Source organism: Chlamydotis macqueenii, chromosome 15 (assembly GCF_036417535.1).
Source record: "Chlamydotis macqueenii isolate bChlMac1 chromosome 15, bChlMac1.mat, whole genome shotgun sequence".
NCBI classification, from domain to species: Eukaryota; Metazoa; Chordata; class Aves; order Otidiformes; family Otididae; genus Chlamydotis; species Chlamydotis macqueenii.
The window spans coordinates 14,719,965-14,743,080 of NC_141570.1; the positions used below are offsets into that span (position 1 = coordinate 14,719,965).

General features: G+C 52.1%; 1 protein-coding gene across 2 annotated transcripts in view; it reads left to right on the top strand.

Annotated features, from left to right (window-relative positions):
* Positions 1 to 1,825: 1,825 nt before the first annotated feature.
* The window catches only part of RHBDF1 (rhomboid 5 homolog 1), a 36,913-nt gene continuing 15,622 nt past the window's right edge, over positions 1,826 to 23,116 (top strand). Inside the window, exons 1-3 of one of the 2 annotated variants that reach the window (XM_086759434.1) lie at positions 1,826 to 2,817; positions 18,633 to 18,774; positions 20,905 to 21,035. In XM_086759434.1, the coding sequence (XP_086615560.1) occupies positions 2,801 to 2,817; positions 18,633 to 18,774; positions 20,905 to 21,035 (290 nt within the window). In that variant the 5' untranslated portion in view covers positions 1,826 to 2,800. The remainder of the gene's footprint in view (positions 2,818 to 18,632; positions 18,775 to 20,904; positions 21,036 to 23,116) is intronic. The other variant, XM_086759435.1, reaches the window with a different exon arrangement.

Genomic DNA, 23,116 nt, shown 5'->3' on the forward strand with positions numbered 1-23,116 from the left:
CCCGCAGCACATCCAGTGCCTCGCCCAGTGCACAAAATTGCCAGGCTACTCACCTCTGTGTCCCTCCGTGCCACTGCCTGATCCCACATAATAATGTCTGCGATGTCTGCTGGTGCCTGAGGGTGACAGGGGCTTCAAAAGCCTTTCTGCCTAGTGTTAGATTTTTAAACTGAATGTAAATTGAGTGGATTATAAGAAATTCAAGTTGCAGCATAGCTGCTTGTTAGTAGAGTTGTTTGTTTTTTTTTTTTTTGAAAGCAAAAGGTATTTCAGTTGCACTCTGAAAAAGTGTCAGTATTTTTTTGGCAGGTCAGCAGCACCGTTCTCAGTTGTCCTGGTTCTGGCTAGGACAGAGTGGGAGAAAGGGAGCTGCTGGGGCTGGGTGCTCAGAGCAGCCAGCATGGCTCTTCCTGGCGTGGGGCTGTGGCAGAAAGCAGCAATGCGCGCTGCCTGTGCAGGAGCTGCAGGGTAGTGAGGAAGAGGAGACAATTGCTGTAGCAGCTCTGGTGAACCAACCCCACTTCTGTCTGCAGGATCTTCCTCACACGTGGCGCCGTGATGAAAACCTGACCTGATGCTGCCACTGAGGAACCTGGCTTGTTCCCCAACAAGGGGATGCAGGTGATCTTGGTTCCAACCTGGAAATGCTTTTCCCAAGGGGAATCCCTGTCTTCTCACTCCTGGCAGTTCCCTCTCTGGCTCCTGGCCAGGCCACCTGCATTTGAAACTCTGTGGGACTTTGCTTGGGTTTCTGTGTTGTTAATCCTCCCCAGAAGAAATCCCAGGCCTTTCTGGACCTCTTCCCTGTTTGCCAGGACAGCTGCCAGGGCTGTGCTGCTGCTTCATGTCAGCACAGGAGGCACTGCAAAGCCCGTGTATTTCTAGAAGGCAAGTGGAGCTCTGCTTTCCCCACGGAGGCTGCAGTCCGATGCTCTCCACTGTGCTTGCTGGATATTGGGATGCTTTCTTGGCCTAAACCCTGAACAAAGCAGGTCAAAATCAAATAATCTGTCTAGATAACTGGCGATTCAGATAAAAACAGACCTCTGTGCTCCTGGTGTGTCCCAGCTGGCCTCACATAACTCTTAGGCAGCGCACGCAGGCTGTAAGAAGGTAAGGGAAAAGGGGCTGCGCTGGCTCGGAGTGTTGCACGGCTCCTGGGTGCCACGTGGCTACGAGCACATGCTAACTATTTGCCTACTTGGATGTATAATCAATATACAGTGCCGCCCGATTTAGTAATTGATGGCACAGGATCAGTGCTCCAAGGAACACTGCATAAAACGGGCGTGCAGGAGGGAGAACACGGGGTGCTGATGAAGATGAGGTGTGGAACAAACGTGTGAAGTACCCGTGGGTGGGTGCAGACCCACCAGTACCTGCCTGTACATGGGCAGGTGTGTTGGGTCACCCGGCTTCGAAGGAGCGGTTTAAGTGAGCTGCGGCGGTAAAAGTGCTGCGCTTCACGTGCTGCGGGATATCCGTTTAATTGGGTCTTAACCATGTCTTGTGGCAAGATCAGTTTCTCATGGGTTTCAAGCAGAAGAGAGGAAATTCCAGTTTCCAGCAGAGAAGAACGAAGCAAGTTAATGTAATCACATGTTCAGTTAAACATAACAAGCACCAGAAGAGAGCTCTCCTTCAGCTGGTCCTCAGAGGCCACATTTCAAACAGAAGTTCTCTCTGCAAGCATTCATGAAGGAGAAAACAAACAAGGCTGTTGGGCTGGATGACCTGCTCCAGACCAGGACTGGTGGGTCCTCAGCACCAAACTGCAGCCGTGCACTAGCGCCTGCTCGAGGGAGCAGCAGTCAGAAGCTGGCCTTAAGTCATCCTGTTCCCTGTATTTTAGGCTGGTAGGACTCCGTGCGCTGAAGGAGAAACACTCTGGGTGGCAATGGGAGCAAGAAAGGCATATTCTGGACCAAGAGGGTAGATTTTATCTGACTAAGTGCAGATGCCTCAAGTTGGGTAAAAAAAATCCCACCCCACAGATCTGAGGGTCTGGGCACAGAAGCACTGGGGGAATGAGAGCTTGTGGGATGGGGCTAGCAGTGCTGTCTGCAAGAGTGATAGACAGGAGCGAGAAATCGTGTTTCAGTGACAGAGCTTTGTTTTTTTCTTGCTAAATGCACGTACTGTTGGCAGGAGGCTAAGAAAGAGCAGGGGTGGGTCAGGGTCACACTCCGGCTCCGGAGCGTTCCTCCTGGGAGATGCTGAAGGGCCCTGCGAGTTCATCTCTGCTCGGTTACGTTACTGGACACTTTTTTTCCTTGTTTATGTGGTAGAAACATCTGAAAATAATTTGTGCCTGGTAAGCTTTGTGGACTGTCGGGATTCTGCATGCAATTTGGTCTTTGCTTCAGCCAGGACTAGCTGAGGCTGATCTGTGTTTGCTCATTAGTTAACGAGATGCAGCGTAGTTAGCAGGGCTCTCTGGGGGGGCTGCCTCCAAAGCGTGGCCGCTGTTGCGGCGCGTGGGCACACGCAGGGGTGGGTGCGGTACCGATGAGCTCACCCTTCGCAGGGAGCACCGGCCCCTGCAAGAGCAGCTCTCCCGCTCATCTCAATCGCTCCGGCGTGCAGGTCGGCGGGCAAGACGCAGTGAGATGGCAAGGGATCGGTGTCCCCCCGGTTATTACCAATATTAAAAGCATCTGCAGCTGTGGGTCCTGCAGAAGAGGGATGTAGGCCTTGCCAGAGCTCTAGCAAACCTCTGTGTGAGCAATACATGCTGTCCGATGCTCCGGAGTGAACGGATGGAGAAATTTTCGGCAACAGCCCCAGGACAAAGACAAGGATGGCTGAGCGATCGAGGTGGGAGGATGCCATCTAGGAAGGGAAAAAAAAAATCTTTAAGCTGGGGGAGGAAAGAAAGAGCTTAGGGAAGGAGTGATACGCTAGCCACATGGCTGGAGGAGGAGGAGGTGTGAAGAACTTGACGGGAAACACAGGACTAAGTGTGGAGGGGCGACAAGCAGGTCAAGGACAGTGACAGAGCAAGGGTGAGGTGACTGGGAGCAACCCAGCCCAGCGTTAGCGGTTCCCTGAGAGACTGGGTGGTGCGCGGCTGGGGCCTGGCCGCCGGGCCTGCTTCCTCCCGCCCCATCATCCGCCTCCCCGGGCACGGCTGCTGCGGGGAAGCAGAGCCCCCCCAGCAGCGGCGGGACCACCCCCGGGGCTGAGGGGAACGCGGCTACTGGGGGTCGGCGGCTGAAGGGCGGGAAGGCGGGGGCTGCAGGCCGGGACGGCGGGCGGGCCGGTGGCTTCCGCCCGGCGCGGCGCATTCCTCCACCGTGAGTCAAAGCGGACGGGGATGTGTCGTCCCGTAGCTCCCCGGCGGGACTCGCACCGCCGAACCCCGTTCCCGTCCCGTCTCTTTATTTGCATGGGGCGGCTGTGAATGGCGTGGCCCGACCGGCCGGCCCCTGGTACGGGGGAGGAGTCTCCGCGCCTTACGCGGGCCGAGCTCGGAGAAGCCGCACACTGGAATAAGGGTGGTTGGGGGGGGGGCTGTGTGTGTATGTGGGGGTGTGACCCGAACCGAGCGGGCTGCGCTTCACCGGTGAGTGCGGGGCTGGGGCGGTGGAGGTGTGGGGGGGGGAGCGGCAAGGCTGGGGGGGGGGGGTTGCCCCGGGGCACGGCGCGCACGTGAGGTGCGGGCCCCGTCCCGCGTTCCGGTCGCCCCCTGCTGGCGGGCAACCCCGCGGTTCGCCGAGGGGCCGCTCCCTTTGCCCGGCTGAGGCGGCGCGGGGGGACCCCCGCGCCGCCTCAGCCGGGCAAAGGGAGCGGCCCCTCGGCGAACCGCCCAGCGATGACCGGTCGCCCTTGAAGCGACGAGCGCGGAGCCGGATGGCGGCCCCGAACCCCTGTGTCAGCACCACACCCCCCCCCCACCCTCAGAAAATGCCCCCCCCGGGGGGGTTTCGCCTTCGTGGCTCCTTTCAGCTGACCCTGACACCGGGGTTTTGGCTTGGCGAGCTGATCTGGTGGAAAACACACCACTTTTTACTGTCAAGGTTACTTTTTTTTCCTCTGGATCGTGTCCCTGAACGGACTTTTCGCGCGGCACGAAGCGGGGGATCGCTGAGTAAAGCAGGGTTGCACCCCTCAGTCTTTTTGGCCTCCTCAAAGAGTGACTTCTCCTTCCCCATGTCATAGCACCCTGCTGTGCAAAAGTCCCCCTTGTGCCTATTTTGATTTGTGGTTTTTTTTTTCTCATGTAACTCCGGAGAGGCAAGTGGCGGCACAAATGAGTTTTGCCCGGCACGTCTCCTCGTGCGTGGCTCGGTTCTGGCTGCTGATTTCTCCTGCACGGTGTTGGTCAGGGATGTCTCCAGGCTGGGTCTCGGAGCAAGCAGGAAGTTGTTTCTTTTCTTCCTGTTTTTGTCCCCATGGCTGCTAATTTCCTCTGGGAAGAAAGCTGTGCATTCTGCAGCAAAGGAAAAAATAGTCGCACGTAACGGGAAGGGACAAGGCAGCGAAGCCGAAGGTGCTTCTGAATGAAGCATGGGACGAGGCAGGAGCACGGGGTGTGAACTGCAGTGATGCTGGGAGAGCAGCAGTGACAAGCGGCTGCCCTTGTGCGGTGACCACAGGGGTGAAACGGGCCCACTTGGGACAAGCTGGGGAGCAGAATCTTGGAAGAAGAGTTGGGTCTCCACTCTAGTGCATGGATATATGTTGCTCTCCAGCTCGTCTGTCTCGCTGGGTTTGCAAGAGGATGTGATAACTCGTGTTCGATCGGTTGATACACTTGGAAGAAACACATGAACTTTCAGATACTTCCTTCCTCCAAGTTCTGACTGTTAAAACGAGCTTCGTGATGGTCTCTGCGCTCATCGCTCCGGATTCCCCCTGGAAGGCAGCGGCTCTCGCTGTGGTCGTGTGTCAGCGGTGTGCCTGCTTCTGTGTGTTCCCATGAAAGGAGGTTAATGCTGTGCAGCGTAAAAGCAACTCCCACAAAACTAGTTCTGCTCTGGGACTTCCCATGACAGGCCTCTTTTTTTTTAATTTTTTTTTTTTTTTTTAAGCAATACACTTGTAAGAGATCTGCCTACAAACTGGCTTTTCAGGTTCTGGGGAAAGCCATGGGCTGGCCCTGGTCTCAGGAATGTCTTGCTCTGCGCTGGGTAGACTTCAGCCAGGGTGATGAGCTTTGGATGCGGAGAGCGCTGCTCGCCTGCGGAGCAGAGCAGGCACCTCTTCTCCAGCCAGCTTGTCCTTCCCCTGGCTTGGTGCTGAGAGCGCGTGGCCCTGATGTGTCACCTTGGTCAGGAGTTATGTCCCTCGGAGAGAGCCAGCGGCCTCGTCACTGGACTTGGCAGATGGCTCGTTTCGCTTTCGTGGTGGGGACCGCAGCGAGGCTGCAGCTGAGCGAGGTCGCGAGGCAGGAATAGGAATTCCTTTTGGGGTCATCAGTCCTGTTCCTCTGGAATCCAGCCCCGGAGAGTAGCCAGCAAGTCCCAGCACGTTCCCCTGAAAGAGGCAGGGTCTGCCGAGTGTGGCGTGATAGGACAGTTCATTCTGGGCACGGAGCCCACATGCTCAGATATAATTAGTAAAGATTTGATTCCGTTCAGTGTGTCGGATCTCTCCTCAGTGCAAACGCAGCCTGGGTAGTGCTGAAGGCCTGAGGTGGGCAGCATGACGAGGAGTCCCCAGGGTTGCTTTCCTCTTCCATTCAGTGCATCCAGCAAAAAGGCTGGCAGAGCACCTTGTGTGCTGCTGGGACTGGCTGGGAGCTGAAGACCTGGCGTTTCTCGATCTGTATCTCTAGAGCTTTTATGCATCAGAACAGTCTTTGATAAGATTGCTCCCTTGTGTTTGCTGCATTTCTTCCTTAGTTGTCTCTGGGGGCTTGGGCATCCCGTGGAGACCGTGCGCCCTTCCCAGGGGCTCCAGCATTAATTGTGACCCAACATGACACTTCTATTAATTGCTGTTCCTGCAGCCACCTGCCTGGTGCTGGTATATGATCCATGTCGGTGGAAAAACTCAAAGATGGATTCTTTGCTCAACATTTTCGCTGAGCTCAGATGTGGATTAGTTTCCTTTCTTTCCAGCTGAGGAGGTGCTGGGCTCCAAGTTGTAACTTTATCATCCTCAGGTTGGAATGAAACGAACGTGAAAAGTGCAGATCTGGTGCTGTTACTGTAAGGTTGCCTCCCTGCTGCTGGGTATGTACCTGTTGTTGTTTTAAGTAACCCGCGGACGTACGTGTTGCCTGCCTGCTCAGAGAGCTGTGTTGCATCCTCTCTGCTGAGAGTGTGACAGCGTCTCAACGTGTGGGTGCTGCAACCTGAATTTAGTAGAACTTGTGTCCGGGTCATGGGGAAAATGTCCCGGTGCTGCTGGAAAGCAGAGTGAAGATGGTGTCTTTCTTCAGAGGAGGGGAAGCCCTGGTGTCCAGGCAGTAGTTGTCTCCCTTGTGGTCGGGGTTTTTTTTAGCTTTGTGGTTGATTGTTTTGTTTTGGGTTTGGTTTTTTTTTTGGTCTTTTTGCTTGTTTATTTTTTGCCTTGATGAGAAGTAACGGATGAACTAGTTGAACTGAATGGACATCAGGACCTGTTGCTTATTCTGCTAGCGTCCAGTGACTCCCCTCCGAGGTCAGCACCCACCATGCAGGTAACAGAACAATATTTAGAAGGGACAATCGTAGCCCTGCACCTATTATTCCCAAGAGGTCAGGGAGGCAACAGACGAGATTTAAGCTTGGAAGGAAATGGATCAATTACACAGCGGTTCCCGTGGTCATGCTGGCAGCTCTGCTTGTGTCCTTGAAGAACCCCAAACTTATCTGGTGCGTGATGTGTGCTCTTGCCTTGCAGGCCTGCTTGCACGGAGTCGTAGAGACCCTCACTCTGTCACAGCGCGGGGAGGGCAAGGCTTGTCTGCCAGCCTCTCTGTTTGCACATGCGGGCTTGGCTGTGCCGTTGGGAAGGTCTAGGGGCAGCTCCGAGAGTGAAATTTCCACAGGGAGTGGTGGAAATTGTGTCTGTGCTGAGGTTGCCTATTGTCATGTCCTTGTCAGCTGAATTTCAGGGCTTTCTGATCGCTTGCTACTCTTTTTGGTCCTGTTCATCTAGCTGCTGTCCAGGACTGGTTGCAGCCTGCTTAAGATCACATCTCTCATACTTATTTCAGTCCATGCTGCTGTAGGAATGAGGAAACGGAGTTTTTTTAATGTGTGTTGGGACTGTGCCACAGCGAGTAAATTAGTAGCTGAGTTTTTGAACAAATCATCCACACTATGGCCAAATCCTTTTGAGTCACAAACAGTGGCTGTTCGCTACTTGGTGAGGGCAGAGACCTTATTCTTCCTGTTAGCCGTAACTGTTGCATCTCCTAAAGCTGTAAAGTGCAGGTTTCACAGGTTGTGTGCCCTGTTGCTGCAGAGACAGAAAATGTCAGATTGACACAGGGCTTGTTCTTGCTGAAATTGTCCCCAGCTATGTGGATACACCATTTGTTTCAAATATAATTAAAGCTACTTTTTGCATATCATAGAAATGTCACAGCTATCGCGATGCAGACCTGAGCAGCAGATATGTTCTCAAATTCCGGGGCCTTTAGCAACAAGCAGACCTTGCCTTAGCAATCACAGCATCTCCAAAACACAGTGATTATTAGAGGAAATGTAATTTCATCCCGGTGAATGAAGAAGTATCATTGCAAAATACTTCCCTGGCACAGCACAGCCTTCCCAGGGGGAGAAGAGATATCAAGACATGCCTGATCTTGCCTTTTCTGGAAAGCCTACCTTTGCCACCTCCTCCCCTTCCTGTTTCCACTTCACTGAGGGACAGCCCCTTGCTCTGCTGGTCAGCAGCAACCCCGGTTTTGAAGGGTTTCTTTTCTTTAAAAAGGAACAATCTGTATGAGGTCATCCTGAAGCCGCACAGGACGCTGCTTTTGCTGCTTTACAGGTCCAGCACTTCCTTGGCTTCGACTCAGGGAAAGCTGTAACAGCTTGAATTTTAAAATCTCGAGGGCTCAGACGAGTTGGTGAACACAGCTTCCGTATTTCAGGAGTTATTGCCCTGTAGCAGTCGGCACACGGGAGGTATGTTTTTCTGACGCTTCAATTCAAAGCCTGAAGCTTTAAAGTGAGCTGTAGAAGACAGCAAGCTGGGAGTTGTTTTGCCAAAAAGCGTGCGTGTACGTTACATTTCTCTGACTGCTCTGGAACTGTAATTTCAGGGAGAACACTGACAGAATGTGCCATTCGCTCAGACTGAAGAAGTATGGTTCTCTTAGATTTTAATTTTTTTTTGCTAAAACAAAGTTAGAATTATGATTATTTCTACTTATGTTACAAATGAGCTGGTGCATTGGGCACACGTGAACGTCCACAGGTGTACACACACCTTCAGAGCAAGGCAGGCTCTCCCTGCAGCTGCTTTCCAGTTAGACAAAGTAGGAGATGGTGTGTGGCCGGCTGTCAGGCACAATCAGAGCATCAGGTTGGCGGGCTAGCTCTGCCGTGTCCCTGGCTAAATCAGCTGATGCTTAGGAAGAGCAGCTTCGACTGAACCAGCTCTGCTCCGGTCCTTGGCTGTGGAATGGCTCTTCTGAGCGATCTCCGTTGGGCCTCATTCGGTGGGCATTGCTGGTGGACGCAGGCTCGTTCCTCACTTGTATGCGGGTGAGCAGAGCTGTGGCGGTGTTGGAGAAAGCAGATGTGTGATGGTGAGTGAGAATGCTCTGAATTTCAAAAGAACATGCAAAGGTGGCTGGAATTCTCAGATGCTGTGGCTTCCATCCTTCCTGAATATAAAGTCTGTCTTCTGGTGGCTCCAGCGTTTGTTATTGTTATTTCCTCTAAGATTTTTTTTTTTTTCAGATTGCTATTCAGGGTGGTTTTATGTAACTTTCCATAGGAAATGTTGTCATTTGTGGCAGTTTTGATCTCATTTGCCAGTGAGGCATTTTTATTTAGCACAATAAACAGTGATTCTCAGATGCTTTTGGTACTGAGAGTCCTTGCCATAGGGGTTGGTTGGCTTTTGGTCTAACATAATTTTTGGTTAGGGGTATTGTGATCTTTTTAGGAGAGGTTGCTAGTTTTGGCAGTTGCTTTTCCATCAATTGTTTATTGATGTCATATTTTCTAAATGAACAATGTTTTAATCACTAAGAGGCATTACCAAGAAAATTGCTGGTGAGGTGGGTCCGTGGGCAGCAGCTGTTCCAAGAGCAACCAGTGTTCACTGCTGTCTTGAGAGTCAGACCAGTGCTGTGTTCCTAGCTTTCCTTTTGTCCTTATGATACTTGTGATGAGTTTGAGAGCTGCTAGAAAAAACTGAGAAAGGCAGAATTTCAGTGAAAAAGGATACCTCTGTTAAATACAGTGGTAAGATTTTATTGGTTTTGTCTTTTGTTTTCTGATGTGGGGTCATGGCTGCACCGACAAAAGCGTTTCTGCGAATCTTACCTTGCTGTATAATTGAGGGAATGACTGTGTCCATGGTACTTATGGATCAGCCGGTACTTTACAGCCCATCTATTTTACTGGTAGTGAAAATAAATCTGGAACAGGGTCTTCTTGAAACCCATTGAGTTGTTTCGATTAGTTAAATGTGTACTAAAATAATTTCCGTGATGACTCTTTCCTGCCTCTCTGTTCATGAGGAGCTCTAGTGAGGCTGAAGAATGTGTAGACCCGGGCAGAGTACTGAGACAACTGGCTGCGTTCGCTGTGGCACTGGACCAGCAGTAGTATCCTGGCTTCCCGCACAGGCATGCTGATGCGCATCAGCCGTCTGGTCATGGATCTTGATGGAAACCAGCTCCTTTGGAGGCCCAGGCAGTGCTGACTCTACCGGCTTCCCGAAGGAATGGGAGTGCTGGTCGCTGCTGGCTTCTTGCCCCCCGTGCTTGGCGTATTGTTGCTGGAGCTGTTAGCAGGTATCGCCATCAGTCCGTGCCCAGGTGTAGGCTGTAAGTGGCGTGCTGTGACCAGGATGTGGCTGCTGGAAATGTGGCTTTGCATGTGGTGCCAGGCTGGCGTTCTCTGTGCAAAGCTGCAGGCTGTGTTCGTGGAGAAACACCACCAGGGTGAAGACACCAAAGTACTTCAGAAGGTTTCCCACCGTTCCCCCCTTTCTTGGTTACGTTTTATGCTCAGACCGTTCCCCTTGCTGGTGTCTAGGCAGGTTGTAGATGGCTCTGTGCTGGGTTTACTCTAGAAGGTGGAGTTGGATGCTGATTGCTCATTGCCTGGGCCCTGCGTGGGCTCCGAGGCACAGGCGTGCTGGCTAGTGCTGCAAACCTGCGTCTATCACCTGTGTTCCATGTGCCTGCGAGGTGAAGGCAGCCCCTCTGCCCAGTCTGCTGTATTTGGCTCCTTTCCACCCCCTTGCTTTGTGGGTGCTACGGGCCATAGGTGAGCAGAGGAAGCTCATCCCTTGGGAACCCTTCTACGGAAGCAGTCTATGTGTGAGGTTTGGCCGTCAGCTCTAGAGAAGTCTGGGGATGGTTTGGATATTTGCCCATCCAATGACCCCGGCAACAATTCACTCTGCCTCTGGTGATGTTGTATTTTATTCCTGCTGCACTGAACGCCTGCATTGAGGGCACTTCTCAGAAGGTTATTTAAACCTCAAGGGATGCAGAACCCACCACCTTCCTTGTGATAATTGTTGGCTTCCCACAGTGCTAGAAGTGTGGGTTTTTGGCCATGTTTTCATGACCGCTTTAAACTGTGCTGCCTTGAGAAGCAGTCCGGTCATCTGGCTCCAGCTGCTCTTGTTCCTGCTTCTTCCCCTTTCCTTCTTCTGGCACAAGCGTTTGTGGAGCCATGTGGTGACTTGGATCAGGGAAGAGCTTGGGCTGGAACAAACAATTTTATTTGAGCTGATGTGGGTTGGTTTCCAGTATGGATCATCCAACAGCTGCAGGGATGCTTGTGCCAGCACGAGGAGCGGGGCAACACAGAGGGCTGGCTTGCATTTCTTTCAAGTGACCGTGACTTTGTAGCTTGAATTTTGAGCGTTTGCTTCTGTGTTCTCACTGTTCCACTTTTTGTCTGCTGCAACAGAAGGGCCTGTCTGTTGCCTGTGTGAGTGTTTGCAGGTTGCAGTTGGGGATCATCTTTTAGCCTGTATTTGGAGAATTTCAACTAGATCTGGGGACTAACAGGAATCAGAAGAGTTTTTTGAGCTCCCTGTTTTTCCTCTCTCTTCTGTATGAGGGCACCAGACCTGGATACCGTTCAGGTCTCAGATGAAGCTGCTTTGACACTTGTAATGCTGGTGTTGCAGTAGGAGCTCAGTTGTGGTTGATTTCCATCAGGACCTGCATCTTTTTCTAAAAATCAAGAAAATCAGTTGCTCAAAGGAACCCCAGATGTGCTTTCCTGATCGTGGGCTTGGCTTATATACATTCCAACTTCACTGGCAGGTGTTTTTGTTACCTATATTCAAAACCCTCTGGCTCTGTATATAGCTGAGCCTTCTCCAAGTTCGGTGGGTCCCAGTTGAAGCTTTGCACTCTCAGTGCGCCTCTTGCATACCAGTATCATTCTACAGGGCTTTGCATGAAATCCAAACCCTTGGGGTTTTTCTACAGTAGCTTCCCCTTTCATGTCTAGGGGTCTTCCAAGCCAGGAAGTTTCCCCTGGTATTTCTCAGCTAATTAAGTGGTTCACGCTGAGATCTCTCAGTGCTGCCTTGACTGCTTGGGCAGCAGCAGAAGTTAAAGACCTTCCCCATCGCGTTCACCCTGCCGTGGTGGGTTCCTGCCAGTGCAGCTCTGTGGTGGGACTTGTGTGCTGCTTCTCTACTGGCGTACTGGTTTTATGGCCACCTGCTCAAGTGCGTAGCTCCTGTTCTGGCTCTGTCTAGAGCACTGGTTGAAAATAAACCTCTCGGGAGAAAGTGCCTTTTAATTCACTCTCCACAAGGCAAAAGCCTCTGTTCCCTTGGAGCCCGTGCAAAGGCTTTCCCAAAGGCTCAGGCTGTGGTCTGGTGTTTCAGCTACGCTGCTGTCGTGCTGAGCTGCCACTGAGTAGGCTGGTCCTACCTTTCCTCTCTCGGGTTGTGCAATTGTCTGAGCCTCCTCAGGATGCCAGAGCAACAGGAAACAATTTACCGGGGTTACTTTTGTGCTGGTAAAACACCTCAAAGTGGCTCACTGGAGTGGGGCGAGCCTGCTCTTTGGGCAGCAGCTGGCTGTCAGGTTGGTTTGCTTGCAAGCTGAAGGCAGGGCCTCGGGGAACCGCTGCCCGCGTGACCTGGTGCAGGCTGTGGTAGGCAGCATCCGTCTCTACCAGCGCTCAAGCAGGGCTTGTGTACGGTGTCTGTGCATGGCGGGGGGCAGCGAGGGGTGTGTGAGAATGGTATTCCTGCCAGCTCCCTGCTGAGCAGGGCTGAAAGGGCAGCATGTCTGCCTAGCACACTGCCAGGCTGGTGCCCAGAGATGCCTGGGTTGCTCAGATCCCAGGCAGCCTGCGGGTCTGCGAAGCCTTATGGCATCTCCTCCGAGCTTGGCAGCAAGGCTTGGGAAAGCAGGAGAGGGCTGCTGCCAGGGCAGTGCTGCAGGCCTTGTTTCATTTCCGAGGTGGTTCCTTATGGTGGGACGTGGTGCTGGTCTCGGCTGAAGCCTGGGTGTTGCTGTGCCCTCAACAGCTTTCCCCGGGAGTGCAGGGTCACAGGCCTGTTCCGCCTTCCCCGTCCCTGCCTGCCCTCAGCCCCTCCATCTGGCTTGTTTTAGAGGTCTGGCACGTGCCTGATATTTGAGATCTTATTTGTAACTTGTTGGGTCTGATCCATGCTAGATGGTTTTATTGGCAGCCATGAGGCTGAAACCCTACTGCGCCTTGGACTTCCTGCCTTTTCCCTGCTGTGCCAGCAGAAATCCTCCTGGAGAGAGAGAGAGGCACAGCCAGCAGCCCGCTGTCTCCCCGGGCTCGCTCTGGGGAGCGCTTTTAGGATCCCCGCTTCTCTGCTGTCTCTCCACCCAGCTGCCTGCCAGCGTGCCTCCACCAGAACAGCTGCAGGGGCTGATCCCTTCGGGTACGCGGGACTTGCCTGGGCCGCTGCGAATACGGCTTGGGCAGCGATGCGGGTTTGAAAAACGGAGGAAAGCAGCCGGAGCTCCGGCTGACCATGGGATGTGGCGATCGGATTGCAGCGGAATAGCCCCGGTGGCTGTTACCTCCTGGGGGTGTCTGTAGGAACACGCGCACGCCGCGCTGGAGAGGAGCGGTGTTGTTGGAAAAAGCAGGTGATCTGTGTTTGTGTGGTAGGCTTGAATGAAGTTGGTTTTTTGGTTTGTTTTGTTTTTCACTTGGAATGTTTTGGGGAAGAACTCTAGCTTTATTTTAAATGGGAATGCTGGTAAAATGGAAATTTTGGAAGGAAAAAATCAACATGAGAATAGCTTCAGTTGTCTCTTTAAATGGAAGGATGGTGTGTCTTTGAAACGACTGTGCAGATCTCTGACTGTATTTGAGATGCCTGCCAGTTTTAGGAGCACGCTCAGGCTTCTGTATGAGGCTCTTCCTTCTCTGTTTGGGTCGGTGGATTTCCCTAAGCAGCTTTTCTTGATCACGTGCCAGCTTTGGAATTTAATGCGCTCTCCCTCTTTCTCAGCCTGACCCACAGCGTGGTGCATTTGGCTTTCGCTCTGGTGCTGTGACCTTGCTTTGCCGTGGAACTCTTGAAGATGACTTTCCCAGAGTATCTGCAATATACAAGTTTCTTCTTTTGCTTGTTTGTTTTAATTGAAATTGACTTTGTCCGTGGTTTTTGTGCTGCTAGCACAGTGGTGCGTGCAGCTGATCAGTTAGGAGAAGCTAGATTTGCAGATGCCGCACGTTCAGCCTGTCTGCTGGAGAAGAGTTTGTGTTTCCAAATTCCTCAGTTTTGTGATGCTGAGGGAACAGCTTCTGCGCTGTCTGAGCAGCACAGATGGTAGCACCAGGAGTGGGACCTTGCCAGCTCTGAGAGGTGAAGTCCAGGCAGTTCTTGGGCCTTTTCACCTCTTCCCAGTCTCTTCAGTGGAGACTTCTTTCTCAATGCCGCTTGTTTGTTGGAATTGCTTTCCTGATGGTTTGCAAAAGTTGAGTTCCAAGCCCCAATGACAGTTCACGAAAGGTTGAAAGCTGAACAATTCCACCTACCCAGGATGAAGATGTTTAGCTGATGTCTAGGTTGGTGGAGCATTTTCTGGACTTTGGGAGATGCTGCAAACAACGAGCACAGATCAGAGGCCTGGAACAGCTCCTGTCCGAGGACTGAGCAGCTGGATGTGGATCCCACTGTGTTTGTGGGAAGAGAGAATGGTGGGACGGGCATAAAGGAGATCTGTAGAGCCAGGATGGAGATGGAGAAGGGGGACAGGGAAAAGCTTTTCACTCTTCTAGCGGAAGAACTAAGGGGCATCAAGTGAACCCAGGAAATGGCAGGTTTAAGGGCAGGCTGAGGAAGGTGGCTTGTCACACAGCACGTCCATCAGCCGTGGAGCTCTGTGTGACTTGCAGTTATGAATACTCAAAAATGGATTGGATAAATTGTGGAAGAAAAATCATTGGATGGATATAGAGATGGGTACAGGGAAACATCAAATGCAAAGACGTCTCTGGCACAAGAAGCCCCCGAGTTATTCATAGCACATGCCGTGACTCTGTCCTGGGAGACAGGGCTGTCAGCTGTACTCCTTACCCATTGCCAGGCATCCTCTCTTGGAAATGAGACACTTGGATGCTTGGCATGACCTTGCATGGCTGTGCTGTGCGTGTTCCTGTCCTGCTGCTGTCAGTGATCTCCTGAAAATGCTCGTTAGGACAGTACTGAGAAACTGGGATGACTTGAGGATATGTGACTGTTCAAATGAAACATGTGTCAGTGCAGTCAATTTTGAAACAAAGCCCACTGGCCTGAACACATCTGGGGACACTGTATCCTGAAATGCTAAGCCTAAAATTAATCAAGGAGGGGTCAGTGTGAAACCTGGAATGTGCTTTTAGTGCGGTGCTGAGACACAAGTTAGTGACTGCAGCACTTCGAGTGAGGACCGGGTGTGATAAGGGGAGTTACCTGCCTTGCAGAGACGATGTTCAACCATCCGCCTGCACATCTGTGTACACAGCTGTACATCTCTCTATATGTCTGTGTGTACAGCTGGATCCACGTTCAGCCTCACCGTTAACCTCCTGGAGAGCTGCAGCTGGTCCCAGAGCCGCGCCCCGGGTCGGAGGCGGTGGCTGACCCGTGCTGGAGCTGTGCGTTCACAGCGAGCGCAGAACCGGGCGCTGCAGGTGTCAGCTCCTGTGTTTGTGAGGTTTAGCCTTGACCACTCCAAATTCAAACATGTAGCTGGGAATGCTGCACAGCTTTGTCTTCACTGCACTCTTTTATTGGGAAATGGGTGTTTTTAGTAAGTAAAAAGGGTCCAACTGCTGGAAGAATTTGCTCCCGAGATAAGTATTCTGCAGTCACACTTGAAACTCCCCTGGTTTTTAAACACTGCATGCACTGACACAGTTGGGTATAGCGTTTTGATACTTGGCTGTTTTTCCAAAAACAAGGGAGACAATGTGTATTTAGATGGCAAATGCCCATTTTACTTATCGTTTTACATCATTCTGAGGCAAGATACTGCTTTCTGTAATACTGGGTTTTGTTTTTTTAGTAGAGCGTTCGTGCATTGCCTGCTTTTGAAGGTCTTGATTTCTGATTGCTGTGCCGTCAAAGAAGTGTGGGACATGTAGGTTCAAACACTTCAGCCAAAGGAAAATGTTGAAATAGGGTCCCCAGCCTGCTAAAGAAGGCTTTGAAGAACTCTTTAACTGCTGAAATTTGGGAAAGAGCAGTCCATTGCCTCTGCCAGCTATGTGGATCTCACCTTGACCTCTTTTTTTTTTTTTCCTGAAGTACAAAGTTGAGTCGACTTTGGAGGTAATCATAAGGCTGTGGGCTTGACCCCATGCACGTGCATGCTCTGTCCTCTTCTTTGCACATGGTGTGGCGTGTGTGCACGCTGCTGGAGGGCCCCATGCTCTCCTCGGTGTGGGTGACATTGCAGCTAGCGTGCTGGGTATGCGGACATCCCTGTCCGTGGCAATTTGAAAGCAGATTTAATCAGAAAGTCTTCCATGGAGCACGACGTTGTTGCAGCAGCTCTTGGGTGGTACAGGAGTGATTCATTCGCTGCCTTCCTGGCTTGACCTCACTGTTTGATAAAGCTGCAAATCTTACACGTTTGTATGCGTCACGCCCAAAGCACCTGCTCACAAAGGCAGCTCGGTAGGTGGACAGGAAGGAAGCTGGGTGATATTTGCTCACGGAAGAGTTGCTGGTTCAGAGGCTCTGAATTTGCCCTTGAAGGCACAGAGATGAGGCTCTTGAGTTGTGTTATGAGAAGCACGTGTGAAATAGGTTGTGTTTGGTCATGCCAGAGGAGCAGCTCTGTCCCTCTTGGCTGGTCTCTGAGAGCATCTCGGAATGACCTGGTGTTTCTCACCCGCCTGAGGTAGATGCTGGAGCTCTTTGCGTTGCACCGAGGGAATTTTTTCAGGTGTGAGAAACCTGCTTTGCTTTCTGACCTCACTGTGAAGACAAGCTTGCCCATTTTGTATGCAAGACTGGAAGCTGTCTCATGGCGGGTTTAACCTTGTCGAGAGCCGGCGGGAGTCCCCCTAAAACTCTGGCTGTTCTCATCTTGCAGGAAGTTCAAGCAGATGTGTTTAGTCACCCTGTGGCTGGGGGTGGAGGGAAGCAAGGAATTGTCTCTCCGATGCACGGCACCGCATCTGTGCACACAGGACCGTGGTGCATGTGTGAAGGGCATGTCTGTACAGGCTAGATCCTAAATTCCCAGACTTTTGGGGGCCTGTGGTGTTTGCTGAAACCCAACCTTCATCCACCTACAGCTGAGTCCTCCCTTTCTCCCGCTTGGCTCAGCTGAGCGCCGCGCTCCTGGCAGCCAGCCCAGCTTGCGTGACTGAGCTAGCAGCTGGTCTGCAGCTCCTTTTAGATGAGATTCCCGTCTCCGGACCCAATCCAGGTCATCCCCCGCTCCCTTTTGTTGACCTATTTCCTCCCCGCCATGTATCTTCTGCAATGGTAAGCTTCACTGTTTGCGCGGCTCCCTTTCCAGAGCAGCTGCAGCGAGAATATGAGCTGCTGTGAGAATACGGTGGGAATGCCGTGGAAGGCGGCGCGTGTTTCTGAGAACCAGTGCCTAATTTAGGTTGGGAGGGACCTTCCCAGGTTGTCTGGCTCAGCCACAGTGCTAGGCAGGCTCCATTCAGGCGGCTCAGGGCCTCGTTTAGTTGAGCGCTGAATGTCTCTAAGGATGGAGGTCCTGCTGCTTCTGCTCCTGTCCTAGGGCTTGGCCACTCTCCGGGAAGACTCCTTGCACGTTAGGCTCACTGTACGTTTAAAATAAATAGACTGTTAACATTGTAAGAGCACTGAGTTTTAATCCAAACAGAGCGCTTTTCTCCTGCTCCTTTCAAATCACGTGTGCGTGCTCAGTTAACCGGGTGCTTATTCCATCTGTCCACCATGGTGGGGGAAGAGGCTGGAGCTTTTGATTTATTTTAATTATTTTTTGTGTGTGTGTGTGTACCCTATGGGATCTGTGGCCTAGGACAACGCAAGGAGGGAGCTGGGTGGGACTTGGATCTGTGTCCCTTTGAGTACATGTGCTTCCCGCTGCGACCTTGTGATTGTGTGGCTGCTAGGAGAGGAAGAAATACGGGCTTGTGGAATAACTTAGGCTGGAAGGTACCTGTGGAGGTCTCTAAGCTGATCCCCCTCCAATGAAATCTGTTTTATTAATTGTTTCTCTGAGTATGCACAGTAAAGTAGGTGCTCAGCCAACCTGAGAGTCAGTTAGTCCCTGTCCCGCTGCATGCAGCCTGCACGGGAGGAGAAGGTTGCAGAGTGGGCGAGATGACAGCGAGTCACTGTGGTTACTTTGGTGTTTTGGTAACACGACGGTTTTTATTTAAATACCATATCATTATTATTTACGTATGAGAACCGCTCTTAGTTCAGGATTAATGCCAGTTCTCTAATGTTCACGCTATACTTGTATTACTCTGTGCACTGTCTTGTTTCTAGAGAATAACTGCATTGAAAGGAGGTTGGAGCCAGCAATGAGAAATGGCCACTTGCTAATTGCTAAGTAGTAGTTGGGTGGGAGAGTGCGGTGCTTGGCTCTGGGTGGGCAAGGGTGCTTGTGTGAGTCACAGGCTGTTTTTAGAGGGAGGTCAGTGGCTTTTGGTTCTGCAGTTACTTAGCTGGTTGGACTGGATCCAGATCTCATTAAGATTTAATTCACGACTGATTCTTAAGGAATCTGAATCCCACAGTAGTGTCAGCAAATCTTAATGGGAGGTGACTCTCAAACTTGCAACTGTGGTCTCTTGCACCTGGCTCGAGGTCTTGCAGGCCTCAGAAACGTGCCGTGTCCTCTGAGTGTCTGGTCCTAGCTGACCAGCGCGGACACAAGCTGTGGCGCCTTAAGCCTCATGAGGAGCTTGGGAAGTTGTCCAGCGTGGAGTGTGGGTCCCATCAGTCACAGCCTGGAGGAGAGCACCCTGCTCGGCCCTGCTGGCCCGCGCTGCGTCAGGGATGAGCCTGGCCCTCTCTCAGCTGTGATTTCTCCCCTCTCCTAGACCTGAGGAGAAACACGGGACGATGTCGGAGGCACGGCACGACAGCACGAGCAGTTTACAGCGGAAGAAGCCCCCATGGTTAAAGCTGGACATCCCGGTGCCGATGCCCGTGTCGGTACCAGAAGAGCCCCAGCCTGTGCAGGTACGGAGGCGGGGGGCAGGAGGGAGGGTCTGCGGGGCTGTGGAGAGGGTGTGCAGAGCCTGTACCCGTGATCTCTGGCAGTCCTGACTCAGAAAAAGGCACAGGTCACAAGGCCACATGAGAAGGGGCAGAGACATCGGGTAAATTTATGATCAGTAATTAACTCCCCCTTGAAGGGGATGTGGGAGGGATGAGGGTGGGGTGCTGATGTGCTCAGATCAGGGGATGTGACTGGTTGTGGGGATTGTGAAGAGTGTCCTGGCTGGCGGATATGGGAATGAGGTATTCGAACAAGCATTTCTTAAGGGGATTGGAGGAGTGAAGGGCTCCTAGAGAAACATGAGGCCCTGCAGTTGCTGGAGCTTGTGCTGAAATGAACAGAGAATGAATCTGACTTATGAAGAGCCAAGATAATGACAGGCTCTCGTCAGTAACAGCAGAGAAAGAGCAGTTACTGGCAGCACCAAGCTGTTACCAGCATGAGGAACATAAGAGAATCATATGGGTTGAGAAATAAGTAACATTGAAGAGTGGTGAAGTAAAGATGGGGTGATAGGTTAATAGGAGCTGTGCAAAGTATGAGAGTAAAACATCAGTGTTTGTGCTGGGAATAGGAAGAAAAACAGGAATTTCTGCTAAAAGGTGGCAAAAAGTCTCATGTACGAGTGAGACCTGGGTAGAATGATTACTGACTGCAGAACAGGGGCTACCTGCACCAGGGGCAGAGCTGAAGGTTTCTTACTGCCCAGCTCCATGGGTGAAGTGCCGTGCCTGGGTGCAGTTGCTTCTTTGTTGCTTCTGTGAAAGAGTGGTTTAGCTGTCAGAAAAATGCAAGGTTATGCAGCTCCCCTGGGGGGAGTTGAGGGCAAGCAACGGAACTTATGTTGTGCTTTGAATAGCAAGGACTGGCCGTTTCACCATTCCTTGATCCAGGGACTAAAATGCACTTCAGTTATGTGACAGCTTCTGGCAGATAAATCTCGGTCCTGGCCTTCCCTTGGAAGGAAAGTGATAGGGGTTTGGTCCACAGGGATTAGAAGTGGAATGCAGGGTTTTAACCTTCTGAGTCACTTATTGAAGGCTTTGATGGATGTTCTCTTACCTAAAATCTCTTGAGTCCAGGTGGGCGCCTTCTGGAGAGACTCTGTACTTATGATGGAAGCTGGCAGAGGTGATGTTCTCTGGAGCTCCAGTGTGCACAGCACAGGCTCTCAGTATGAGAGTGCACAGTGGGCTCCTTTGGCTTATAGCCTGAGTATCTGTGCGTTGTTTTCACATAAAACACATTAAAAAATGTTGAAATCAGTGGAAATTATTAGCTCTCTGGGCTAGAGGGGCTGGGGTCGCAAGTAGTCTTGAGGCAGAGGCAGTGTCTGACCAGAGAAACAGGAGATGAGAGCTTCATTTGCCAGAGGGACAGTCTGATCAGCCTGCGTTTTACAAATGGGGGTGGTGTCTCTGCCAAGCTGATGAAAAATTAATCCAGAGCAGCCCTGGGAAGGCAATTGTGTGGGCTGAGAACAGTGTGGTGAGTTGTGTCCTATCTGGTAGGTAACGCTCAGCCAAGACACGCCAGGAACTTTCAGACCTGAGTGTGTACAGACAATTAGGTTATGGACAAAGCTGATGGGGCTTTCCCAGCTTGCTTAGCCTGCACCAGGCAGCAGCTACAGCACAGACCCACCCACAGCTCTCCCCAGGCTTTTAGTCCAGATCCAGAGCCGCTTATGAAGCAAATCTTGCTTACTGTGCTTCTCTTCACCTTGTGCAGTGATCTTGGAGAGTGTGATCTGGGTTCCTTCTGGCTGGAAAAAAGCCAGGAGAACATGTAATACACCCCATCTGCAAATGGACATCAGTCCATGGGCCAGGCCAGAGGCAGTCTGAGCTGAGACCCACTGCAACACGCAGACGCTGCGTCCTTGCTGCTGCCTGTTCTGTTCTACAGAGCCATTCCTGGCTAACGGGAACACAGTTCTTGTTAGCCTGATTTTGCTGCACAACCATGTGCACTCAGCATGTGGTTGGGGTGTTGGGGGCTGTTGAATTGCTGACTACATTTCACACCCTGGCTGGCCTTGTAGAGCGTCACTCTGAGAACGCTGACTTCCCTCCTGCTTTTGTTCACAGCCGACGAGACGTCAGGCCTTTCTGCGAAGCATAAGCATGCCCGCTGACAACAGCCGCGTGCCCTCCCTGCCAAACGAGGTGAGGAGACCGGTGCTACAACGACAGACCTCTATCACCCAGACCATCAAGAGGTGAGATGCTGAGTGCATGGAGCCTGCTTTGGTGGATTCTGCCGTATGCTGCCGTCCTTTATTTATGGTCCTCTGCTTGTCCCATTGTCTGGCATTTAAGTGACGTGCTGTCACAGCAGGATTAGGTTGTCTCCCTTGTTATCTATCATGAGGTTGGGAAAGGGGATGGGTGCAGATAGGTCCCCAATATATAAGCCCAGTGGTGCTATGTAGCCCGTTTTTAGTGGGGAGACAAGCCCTGGGAGGAAGATTGTAGTGATCAGGACAATGAATGGTTCTGGCCACATAGAGACAAATTTTGACTGCCCCTATGCCCCAGGGAGCTGGCTGTTTCTAAGTAACAGGATGCCTCAGCCCCTGATGTTTAGCTGAGACTTTATCATGTGGTGTGCTGGGCTTGCTTTGGTGCGATACCTGAGAGCATGTGATTGCTGGGGGAGGCAGGAGCTCATCCTGAGCAGTCCAGGGCTCTCAGCAGCTTGGCTCCTGGCACTAGCTCATTGGCAGGTCTTTGAGATGGCTGTGGAGGGTGATGGAGGGTAGGGAGAGGCTGCTCCAGTCCTGTCCTCCATGCCCGTACAGAGGGTTGTCATTTATCCCCGCAATCCAGGGGTCTCTGAGACACAGCCACATAGCTGGATGCTCCTTCCCTCCCTGTGGCAAAGGCTTATCCCAGTCTGTCCAAAGGGAGCGGCTCTCCCAGCTGCTCTCTTGAGATGCCTGGCTTGTATCCCTGGCAGTGTGTTACGCCTGCCTGGATCCCAGGAGCATCCTTGGAGCTCCACAGGTCAGGGGCGCTTCCAGCCAGCCAGGCTTCGCCCCCTCACAAAGGAGTGACTTTCCAGCTATGGGAGAGACTGACCTCCCACGCACTGTTTTCCTTTGCCTCAGACGTTCCCCGGCTGCCTTGATGGTGAAGCTCTCCCACAGCAGCTGTCTGTGATCCTGCTTCTTGTGAGGGCTGAGCCGTGAAGCAGTGTCTGCTCTTTTCAGGGCTGTGGGCAGCTTCTGGGCCTGTCTGAGGCTGTCTTTGCACACCCAGACTGCCTCTTCCCTCACCTCCCTGCCCGTGTCCTGCTCCTTGCCAGAACAATTAGGCAAGAGCATGTCAAGGATGAGGGGATATCCTGGGAGGGCACTGTGGAGGGTCTGACTAGGAGCGCTGAGCGGGAGGGCCAGGGTAGCCTTCTCCCCCAGAGGTCCTCACAACGTGCAGCTTGTGTGTAGGGTGGAGAGGTTGAGGAACTGCAAACCACTTTGGCGGTGGCGCAGAAGGCGCGCGGAGCTACAGTGAGCAAGGAAGGAGTGCTGACAGACTCCGTGACACGTCTTCTGCTTATCTGTTCTTGCTGTAATGGCAGTGCTGGGGCCCAGGCTGCTGGCAGTGTCCCTACCTGTTCCCAGTGGTCTGCGTAGTCATTTTGGACCCTGGGAGCATGGGTGAACCCACAGGGAGTGGCCCAGAGATGCACAAAGGGTTTTGGAAGTCCTGGGAGTCTCCTGCTCAGAGTGTGTGTGTGTGGTTGGTGCTATTTTCAGTGCTGAGTTGTCTCCCCACAGGCTGTTGTGCAGCCCGGGGAGTGGCCAAGTCTCTTCCTCCTGGAGGACTCACAGCTTGCAGGTGGTTTCTGCAGAGCGCTGTGGGATGTGGGATGTGGGTGGGAGAGCAAGTGCAGCAGTGGGAAGGACTTTCCAAGGGGCAGAACTGCCGGAGATGCACACATGACGTGACAGTAGCAATTAAAGCATGAAATAAGTGTATCGGAAACAAGGACAAGGAACTGGAAAATAGCAAGGAAAGGCCTAAAAAGCCGTGCTTTATACAGCAGAGCTGGGCATGCAATGGAGAAGCGCAGACCATGCATCCGGAAAGATATCTTGGGGATTTGTTTTGTGCGTCCAGGGAGGCTGCCATCCAGGTTTTCTGCTTAACACAGCCCCTAGGATGCACAGAATGTGAAACTGTTGTGGCAGTGGGACTCCACACCATCCTGGTCCCTGGAGCTTGGAGGACACAGATGAAGTGTCAGCCTAAGGTTAAGCCTCTGTGGTCCAGAACATGGCCTGGGAGTGATTCAGGT